Source organism: Aricia agestis, chromosome 5, assembly GCF_905147365.1.
Source record: "Aricia agestis chromosome 5, ilAriAges1.1, whole genome shotgun sequence".
Classification (NCBI taxonomy): Eukaryota; Metazoa; Arthropoda; class Insecta; order Lepidoptera; family Lycaenidae; genus Aricia; species Aricia agestis.
In genome coordinates this window covers 4688377-4699565 of record NC_056410.1, presented here as the reverse complement: position 1 = coordinate 4699565, position 11189 = coordinate 4688377, and the positions used below count along the sequence as shown (strand labels likewise).

Genomic DNA, 11189 nt, shown 5'->3' with positions numbered 1-11189 from the left:
AATTGTGGAAAGCGTATGCTTTAGGGTGTCATCTAAGCTATGGAGAAGTTCTGGGAACTTCCAGAGCTGACAACACCGCAAAGCATACGTAAATTTTGGAACGAATAAACAATATCGAATCAGAGTAAATGCCATGTGACTGTTAATTTCGCATTTATAATATTAGTACGGATTATAGTAAGTCCAAAGTTGTGCTTCGAGAGTAGTGTCTGAGTTTCTATCAGATATCAACGCCCATGATTTAGTGTTTAGTGTTAGGTTCAAGCATTGGTCATCGATGGACTCCTTTCTCTCACGACTCTGGTTATCGTCGTATTTATCATCGCTGTCAGCATGTTTTTCACTTTAGAACCCCCGAAACTAATTTCTAGAAGGTGATGAATATTACAAGTTGTAACTATTGTAATAGTTAAAGCTTACTTACTTAAGAGGGCGACTAACCCAAAAAATCAAACATCGTCCTTCTCTCTTCACACTCACGCCCGTCTTTCATATGCCAGGTCAAAAAGGACGACGCGGAATCATCGCCAAGTTAGTTTTTTCTTAATAACTCGATAAATATACATTTTGAAAATCCGCCAGGTCAGTGTCTCAATGATTTTATACAATGTGTTAAAATTTTAACTTACTTTAATGAACGGTTATGGCAATATATTATGAAAAATTCGTGAAAATTAGATGCATAGTGATTTTTTCTATCGAGAAAACTTTGAGATAGCTTGTTTTTGCTCATATGAAATTTTTGGAAATGTAATGTAGTATCTATGTTTAGAAAATCAAACAATTCGGGGCTTATTTTCAAGTATAAAAATGAATTATAAAATATACAACAATTTTGGATTAGGTTAGGTTAGCCGCCCCCTTAAATAACAACTTATAAGCAGTAGCTTTAACCTTTGTAACTTGTAATATTCATCACCTTCTAGAAATTAGTTTTGAGGGTTCTAAAGTAAAAAAAACATGCTGACAGCGATTTACTTAAAATTGTCCAATATGATACTTCATTTTCCTTATTCTGACTACTGACTATAATTAATAATAATATTATAATATAATATATTATAATATGAGTATAACATATTCTATTTCGTTTAGGTAATTTTAGGGTCAGACCATTCAAAACTGGAACAGGCACCCCAACACCGCGGGGGGTAGTTCTGTCAATTCGATATCTATTTGGGTTATAATTTATAAATAAGGTCCAGTTTGAATGTCTCATTTAAAAATGCATCGCTCTGCCTTGTCACGTTACAAAGAGACTGTAAGAAGCTGCAGTTCCCCTTTTTTCAGGAAATTGAGCCAAAAGCTGATTAGAAAATCTGCTTATTCCAATTCCATTTTTTTTTAATATTTTTTATGAAAGTAGAAGGCAAACGAGCAAACGAATTACTTCACTGAAAGCGATTACAGTCGTCCATGAACCGCTGCAGCACCAGAGGAGACATGTACGTAGCCGGCCTAAGTGAGTCACGCCTGTTTTCGTACGAGATATTGACAACTTCTCACCAATTTCTAATCTGACCAGTTCTACAATGTCATCTCTATTTTATGTAATCGGCAGTGATATGCCCATTTTGTAATAAGATCCATCAATGACCAAACCACGAATATAAAAAACATGTATGGACTAATTTAATTGATAAGATTGCATCGATCAATCCTTCGTATAGATTAAAAAAAAACATGTTTGATTTTGAAATCACACTATTTTTAAGGCAAGAGTATATTGTGTGTGATGTGTTTCTGGAAATCAGTGTTTTTTCTTTGCATACAAACTACTAATTGGATTTTGATTTTCGTATGGTACCTAGCTGCAGCTTAGGGTCAAAATTAAATATTATGATCAATATTTTTTTTCTATGAAGGTACCACAGAGCAGTAGCCACAGAGCCGTAGGATTAAGTTAATTTTCTTTGTAGCTAGTTAAAATCTAACTAGTAATTTTCAGGAAAATATGGGAGCCTCATTGAATAATGTTACGCTTTATGCATCATTATTTTTGCTGTACATATTATTATAGAGTTCTTACAAGACTAGATTTACTTATTTAGGAAAATCTTCACAATTGCAAATAAAAACTGAATAAGTGATCTCTTTGTTCCAGATGTGTCCTTCCTTAACAAATCTATTTTTATTTAACTATTTCAACGCTAATTAGAGCGGTTTCCGCGAGCAATTTAATCTGACTCATAATTGTTTTTCTTATCTCTCATTAACTTCAAAATGACTGTATTGTTTGTTAAAATTGCATTTTTATATGGCAACACAATAAAAAAATAAAACATTTTTTTTTAAATTTCTGAAACAACAATGTTTTGGCAGAAGTCCCAGGGCACACAATAGGTTTCATAACGAGATCCCGGCACTAGGTGGAGTCGGTGGCCATATTGCGTTCACTCCCGCCGGCATATAACCGCGGCGGCGCCAGCGCAGCCACTCAGTCGCAAACCACACGTTGGCAAGGATTTAGCTTTTTACAACCGGCACTCGTAAGGTGTTCGCTCAAAATGAAATACTTGATCGTATTCGCTTTATTTGCGTGCGCTTTCGCGGGCGAGGAGAAGAAAGATGAGGAGCGGCCGTTGACGTACAGGCGGCTGATCCCAGCTGATGTCCTGAGAGGTCAGTGTTGCCAGTGTATAGCTTGCAGTGTTTCAGGGAATTTATTAACTGATTTCCAAAAAAGAGGAAGTTATATGTTCGGCTGTGAATTTTTTTAACTAAGTATATGGGAACTTTGTCACATGCCCTTCACAGACTTCTAATTATGTTTAATGTGTACACACAAAAGCAATGTATGTGTGTACATTTCATGCAATTTTTTTAATTATTCAGAATGTTTGTTATTCCCCGATACTAACATAACGGTAGCTATTTAATAATCACGGAGGTAATGGATTATTCATAGTTTAAATTTGAATATTGAATTATGTACTATTAGAATATTCTTTATTTCGTTATGATTTAAAGTTAATGAATATTAAAAAATCGGCCAAGTGTGAGTCGGACTCGCGCACGAAGGGTTCCGTACCGTTGTAGATCAAAAACAGGCCGAAATTTGTGTTTTTTGTATGGGATAACCCTCCAACCCCAAAAAAATCCTTCAATTTCTTTTTTTAATATTATTATTCATTATTAAAGTACACATATAATACTTAAAGCCTTTATGAACTTATGAGCAAAAAAATAGCGGTTTTTGAGATACAGCCTGGCGACTGACAGACATACGGACGGGCAGACCGACAGACGGACAGAAAACGAAGTCTTAGTAATAGGGTCCCGTTTTTACCCTTTGGGTACGAAACCCTAAAAAAGGCCTATGTTAAAAGATAAAGCACGTTTTTAAATTTAACGTTACGTAAATGATAATATTTGCACATGCTTTAATAATCTGAGTCTCTAGCCTAGTTATCGTTAATAACGCTGAAAAAGCTCGAAATATTACTGTCACTTTGCAATATTGAGTTACGTCAAAAACTATTATTACCAAATTTGGACGTCGTACTGGCCAACTTGGTTTATTTGCTTTTAGATACACTTAAACCAAAACTCTATATTATAATAATAAGTAAAAAAAATCACAATTTTTGCACTAGTTGCTATTTTTGCACTTTACCGATTAATATCAAAATTAAAAGTTTTAACCGCACGCCATAATACACAGTTTGATTACTTAATTAGCCTTATTGGTATTGTATTTTAAAATGTGTTGCACCCAGAGGGATAACAATATATTGTTTTGTCTTTAGCTTACAGGCTATTTAAAATATAATAAATGAAATTAAGATATATTGCAATTAACTAATTCTGTGTTTAGTATAGACGATAATAATCAATATTAAGTTTCACATTAAAACAATTTACTCATTACCAATTATTTACCGGCAAATGAAGTAAAACTTATTTATTGTTCCGAAACTAGATAATAAGCAGTAAATATTTAAATCGATTTTAAAACTAAATTTTATTAAAAGAGAAGGGGTTTCCAGCTTAGATAATATATTAATATCGGGTAATTTTAAAAACAATATATATTTTAAATAGCGTAACGCTGCTTGTCTTTTTAAAATTGCATCGTTTTTAAGCAGCGTAAGGGTCAATTTATACTAGCGCAGAGTCGAAGCGAAGCGAATTCCCAAGAACTGAACACAGAAAAGTCAACCTTAACTCCAGAGCGTAACACATACATTACTTCTGCTAGGCCAATCAGCGTTGGTCGGGCGCATCGACGCGAATTCGCGCAGATGCGCGCGCCTTATTAAATTCTCAGAAGTAATAAAGTTCGTTAACGCTTTGGAGTTAAGGTTGAATTTGTTATATTCAGTTCTAATAATTCGATTCGATGCGCTTCGACTCTGCGCTAGTATAAATTGACCCTACGGGATGCAAATTGCATTTTGCCTTAAATCTAATTCACTTTATGTGTTTATTACTGAAAAGCAAAACTAGCAGAATTCGATTTTAGACTGAAGATAGATTTTCTTGTAATTAAAAAGAAAATACAATGTGGCAAAGCATGACAATAATTATTGTAAATTGTCACAATTACATGCATGTGTACGTATAAGGGCATACTTATTATGACAAAAAATTAAGTGTGGGAACTCAGGTGAATAATTGTTTCAAACAATAGGCTCTTAGAAGGTTACCTATTCCCTGACCTTGGTCCAAATATGAAGGTTTACGAATACGTGCTTAATTTTTTTCACACAAAAAGTGCTTATGGTCGATAACACGATGACTTATGTGGCTTATGAATCATATATTTTTATTTCTTTAAACTTGATTTCATCTTTTTTTGACCTCAAGTTCTAATTTTAAAGTGGTTAAATTTTGCATCAAAAACATGATCCTTTCATGATTCATATCAGCTTCAGCAGCTTTAGACTAGTAATAAGGAAATAGGTATACTATAAATTGAAACAAGCTCAAAACTTTAGCATTGTACTCAGATATCCTAAGCCTACAAAACAAACAAATATCAGTTTAAACTTAATGTATGCATTAAGAATATTACAAATTAGAAGTGCATTAGCTAATGCATGTTTTTGTCCACGGCGCGGCGGTCGGATGTTGCGACAGATGGGCTCGCAATCGAAACTGTGTTGCAACCCAAACGCGATCATCTAGGACGTGTATATGACCAAATTTATATACCGCTTCAATATATTTTTGTTCTTTAAATCCTCATTGATTGATTGCAAAAAAAACTTAAACTGACTATGATGCTGGTATATTGTGTCACACCTTGACAAACCTTAAGTTGTGATAAACCTTTTAGGTTTTTGTATGGGAAACTACTATCATATTGTTTTTCTTGTAAAATTTTGTAATGCTTTGAATGAAAAAAAAATATAAATCCTTCGTTACAGAAAAACAGTGGCATAATAGTTTTTGTGAGCTCTTACAATTGGCTTACATTTAAATCGAGATTAATTGGAACGGTTAACATAATATTATTATTAATTAGTTGCAGGTATGCAAAAATCATAATCGTCTATATAAATTATAAATAAATCAAGCTACGCTACATATTCAAATTTTCTTAATTATTTCTCTCCCATACAAAAGACTTCAACGCGCATAATTATGATTTTACAATAAAATTTTGGTATTCCATTTACTGAATATACTACAAGATCATAAAATTTTAGTACATAATTTAAACAGCTTTCACAATACATAATGAAGAAACTGCACTTCCGACATCGTATATTTTGTCACAATAATGTTTCCTGCTGTCCTTAACGTTGAGTCATGTACGTTTAAGTGAACGTATATAGGCCTTGGATTGTTCTAGCAAATCTAGAGTGGCAGACACTAAACTTGAAAGTTACAAGTTACAACGATGAGTTTTCATGGGCGTTTATAAAGTCACCTTAAATTAATGCGTAATGGACATACGCGTTTTGCATATTTCAAATTTAACCCTGTAATTGTTTCGACAGTTTCAAAAATGACTTTAAGGTTATTTTTAAGTACTATTTAATTTATTAAAATTTAAATATTTTAAATTAAGGTTAAGGAAACCTTGCGAAATGAAGATTTAAATTTTTGACATAAAAATTTTTAACACAATTTTTTCACAAAAACACTTTCCAAAAATGTATTGCCTTAATTTAAAAATCACACTCTATTACTAAATAGTTAGCATAGCTTAGCTAACAGCTGGTACACGCATGCTAATTACTTTGCTCCATTAACTTTACATTGCATTTTATAGTTAGTTTCCTAATATCACTATTAGTTCATTTATTGGTAACCGACATGCGCTTATCGAAAGTACTGTTAAGTTACAAATAAAACATAAAATAAAAATTTAAAAATAAATACCTGAATTATGATTTAGGTCTTCTTCTTCTTTTTAAATTATGGCCCCTTTGTGAATCGCCAATGTCAGAGTGTGTATGATTTAGGTTTACAATTTAATGAAGAGTTTGACAGATAATGTATGGGGCTTATGTCAAAATTTTGAATTACTTAATTATATTTAAGCAATTAATGTTCCACTCTGAGTGCGGCAGTTAGACTTTATGCTAATTAGTAAAACCTAAAATATTTATAGTTATCATAATGATTTTTTTTTTGTATAGCAACAGTTTTATTAAAATACACGTGGCTAAGCGTAAACGGGAATAATTAAATAATTATATAAATAGTAATTAGCATAAAAGTGGAAAGGTCAAATTAATAAATTAATTGAATTAATTATAAGGATAATATGCAAATGTAAGCTGAATAGAACCATTTCACATCCTGATCCAAATGTAGGTAGATTCCAAACAGCTAAGGAAATAAATAATTTTATATAACAAGTGTCAAACTCAAATACATAAATAAATTTTTAATTAATAATAGCAAAAAAAGTCACGGTCTTGCTGCTTAAGTTCATGTGCTTTAATGAAAAGTTTCAATTGAATTTGTCTGGATTATCGCTAAAGGCAGACATTAATTTTAATTAAAATTTTAATAAAGATAGTAAGGATATCAGAACATTTGAAAATAGTATCAATAAGAATTAGACATTATCCCCCTTACTAAAAAACGTTGTATAAGCTTTGAATACAGTGTTTTGTTCCTGTCACAGAAGTGACATTTTTAATTGGATTGAAGAAGACAAAACACTGTATAACTATTCAAAACTTATACAGCGTTTATTAGTATGGGGGTTTGTCAAAGATGGCCGACGTTATGCAACTGTCACCCACTTGGTCACGCTTCGCCGGAGAGAAATTGTTAGGAAGTCTACTGTTTGGGCACTTTCATCGATGTTGTAATAGTCGGGTACAGTCGCATTCAATTATGGACTAGAGTCTAGAGTCTAGACGATGCTTATTTATTATCACGCCACGCCATTATTTTGTATTTAATAATTGAAATCATACACGGTATACAAAGAATAGTTATCAACTAAACTAAGTTTGAATTCGTTCAGTCACACTTTTATGACTCTGTGTGTATACATGCGTCTCATAGATCCAAAATCATCTCACAGTCCACATAAGGACAAACATCCATAAATTAATCAAATAAAAAAATCAAATTGTAAATTTGCTTTTTCATACATCTAATTAAGAAAACAAAAACTAATTGCAAATTTGCTTTTTCATTCACCGGTATAAACTGAATTAAAATGACTTCTGCTATTGTAGCATTACGTAAAATTACTCAATCAATTTCAAATCGTAAACGATTACATAAATTAGATAAGGCTCTCAAGGTTAACAAACAAACAGATTTCTTTTAGTGTATAATAGACACTAATGAATAATTAATTAATTATATCCACTGGGGAAATTTGATAATAATTAATTAATGAAACAAGATATTATATTAACATAATGACAAATAAATGCGCTACCTATATACCTACCTAACATAATACATACTTTTTAATTCTCAATTTTAAGAATTCATCTTTTTAAAAGCTTCAAGTCTGTTACCTTATAAAAATTGGAGTGTCACATTATAAGAAAACAATTAACGTTATGAAATTTTTATTATTATTATAAAGGTAAAAAAAGTTCGGTTCTTCGTTTTGATTTTATATATACGCGTACGTGTACAAATTTAATATATATGTGTACTTTGGAGTAGACAATGTTGAAAGACATAGACTACTTTTACTGCTAAAATGAACGACTACCATTCATCCTTATAACTAAGACTTCTATTTAATAGAATTATTTTCCTTATAAAAGAAAGACGCTAGCATGTACCTATACATACTAGCGTCTAAAAATAATTATATAAAGCAAGCTCAGCTGCATTAGCTGCAGGCATAAGCCACGAAGGTGAAAGCGGTCCGGTGCAGTGTCAAAATGTAGGCCGCCGAGTTTATCCGAAGACATATCGGCGTTTCGTAACGCCTTGTGTAACGGGCCTGGATTTTTGCGAACATTATTGTTGCGAACCAGTCTCGCCGCTTCAAACAATCATTATAAGTTACACTTAGCTGCAAATTATTATGTAAATCACCGGCTCGATATCTAAGCCGTTCGAGAAGCTACGAACAGTGGTAGGGGTAAATATGTTGAGGCCAATCCGTGCTTTACTTGCCCAACACTTTACGTCAATTTTTTTTTTCAATTTCAACGTCAATTTAGGACTATTTAATTTGGCTGAAGATTTTTCCTGTTAAATCCTGAGATTTGAAATATTGAGATATGGGTATCAATCTAATGGTATCCATATTTTAATAATATTTTGCGTATTGAGTCTCATTGAGCATCTTAAAGCATGAATACTGCAAAAATGGGGTTACATTTGCAGTAAAATGACGTAACCTACATTTGCAACAAAATTTTGTGATAACTATCTTCGTAAAATTTATTCGTAACTGTTTTATTACTAGGGGAATATTTAAAGCTTAAAATATGTTTAATATTAAAATAGATTTAAATTAAATATAAATTCGAAACAAAACATTACGACAAAAAAAACTATAAAGATAATATATTTTTAGCCTCCCTTAACCACCTTGTAACATTTAATTTTGGAGGTAAAACCTATTAAGTTGTATGTGACAATTACAGACAACTTTACCGAACACGAACTTTAAGCACTATATCTAGATCACGGCCAACGAGCCTGAACCTACAGACACTAGCAATATATCTTATGAATACTTAATTAAACTTAACATGTAGGTTTAACGATGCAAATGGATTTAAAGGCATTTCAATGTAACGGTGTTGCAATGTTTATAATGATATTGTTGTTTAGGTTTACAATGTTGCGGAGTTACGGCAAATTATTTTTAATGAGGAATTAAGTAACAACTGTAGTACAATCAGGTTTTGGTAATAATCTAACAGATTTCGTTGAACTCGACACTGAGTTATATAACATTTTCAGTGTTTCCAGTAATGATTATATTTGCAAACTAGAGCATTGCTATATCAAATGATCTTAACTGAACTGTAGCTCTACCATGAGTTAAAAGTTATTTATCAATACTCGATACCAACTACGTAAATATTTAGTATGGCGACTTTAGTTCCGCAAGTAACCGCTAGAGGCGCTGTAAAATTTGCCATACTAAAAATTTACGTACATACGGTACCGAGTATCGATAAATACTTATAGCTTTAAACTCATGCTAGAGCTACAGCTGGTGTCTGGTTCATTCAAGTAAAAGGGGTAATACAGTTGTAGAAGCCTAAGTGAAATAGTTTTGTTATAACTTCAGGAGGTTGCCAAACTTTTCGCACTATGAACTTTTACAAACTTAACTGCATATGTAGTTTATTCCACTTTGAACTTCAAAAATCGTCAGTTCAGTTTGACTATCTCTTTCTAACCTATACCCTTCTCAACAGACTTCCCCGGCATGTGCTTCGCTTCGACCCGCTGCGCGACCGTCGAGCCCAACAACTCGTGGGACCTGGCGCCGTTCTGCGGCCGCAGCACGTGCGTGGTGAGCGAGGACAAGCCACCCAGGCTGCTGGAGCTGGTGGAAGACTGCGGACCCCTGCCCCTTGCCAACCCCAAGTGCAAACTTGACACTGGTAAGTCGGAAAAAACTCAAATATTTTAATTCAGAATTCGTGAATTTTATACAAAATATTTCCTGAAATAAAAACACAAGTTTAGTTTAGGAAGATATTATGTTAATATATCTGATCGCTGATCGAGACGTAATCGTCTGGATCAGTGATTTCCCATTCAAAGACAAAATATTGGTTTTAGAAATCACATTTTCCAAATCAAATATATTATTCGGTCTTACTACAAAATATTTATTCACCTGTTGAACAGTTGATTAGAAAAAAATTCAATACTGTATAATGTTGTCAAAATAACTATTCAATAGATGTTTAGATCTTTTGTGGTAAGACCGATTGTGTTTAACTTGAAAATTTAATTCTAACAATATGTCCGATCTAGCAGCTCTCCCCTTAGCTTGCTTTTCCTATTTAGAGGATGCTTTTCCTATTTAAATTAGGAGCAGAATTTTTAGAAACTAGATAAGTTTACTGATTTTCATTTGTACCATCGAGGAAATTAATTTTTAGGAAATTGACGGACGGACCTACGTTATTTGGTCGGCATATTATGTCAATTCAATGTTAGCTGTGATCGATCGCGATCGGATGGGTTTGACTTAACGCGACCAAACTACTTAGGTCCGCCAACTACCTAGGAATCAACTTCTCTGATAGTACCTACTGTATTTTTATTAATTTTTCGAGTAATAAACACTAACTACATTATTACAATTACAGAGAAGACCAATAAGACCGCGCCCTTCCCCGGATGCTGTCCGATCTTCACTTGCGAGGACGGTGCCAAGCTGGAGTACCCCGAGCTCCCCCTCCCCCCCACAGAGGAGGAGAAGAAGGAGGAGGAGACGAAGGCATAAGTTAATTCTAGCTCTAAGTCCAGAAGGTGAAGTCGTCAACAAAACTGAAATTCCAAAAAAAGCCTCAATTCAAAACATCAAAAAAAATATATGGCCGCCAAATTTTAAACCAAAAACCAGTACAAATGGCGGGTAGTTGTGAAAAGCGTCGGGGTTATCGCTTTCTAAACGTTTTTTGAACAATGGGTCAGGCCGCTTCCGTTTCCGGCGCGGCCATTGTGCGACGAATTCATTGGCCTCTCTATTCCTATTTAAGATAAATAATTGTGATATTGATACGTTTAATTATAGTAAAATATCAATAAAAAAATTACAAAATTTCTAA

At 33.1% G+C, this 11189-nt stretch overlaps 1 protein-coding gene across 1 annotated transcript; it reads left to right on the top strand.

The window, feature by feature from the left end:
• The first annotated feature begins 2421 nt into the window (after window positions 1-2421).
• Window positions 2422-11189, top strand: LOC121726867. The gene is made up of 3 exons (XM_042114496.1): window positions 2422-2622; window positions 9822-10010; window positions 10728-11189. Exons 1-3 carry the CDS (start codon window positions 2508-2510, stop codon window positions 10862-10864), a joined length of 441 nt encoding a protein of 146 aa, XP_041970430.1. The 5' UTR covers window positions 2422-2507; the 3' UTR covers window positions 10865-11189.

What these genes read in the sequence shown, in the direction of transcription:
- LOC121726867 (XM_042114496.1), top strand. Translation starts at nt 2,508, where the DNA reads ATGAAATACTTGATCGTATTCGCTTTATTTGCGTGCGCTTTCGCGGGC. An exon ending in CCCAGCTGATGTCCTGAGAG is followed by an intron (nt 2,623 to 9,821) that starts GTCAGTGTTGCC and finishes CCTTCTCAACAG; the next exon opens with ACTTCCCCGGCATGTGCTTC. An exon ending in CAAGTGCAAACTTGACACTG is followed by an intron (nt 10,011 to 10,727) that starts GTAAGTCGGAAA and finishes TTACAATTACAG; the next exon opens with AGAAGACCAATAAGACCGCG.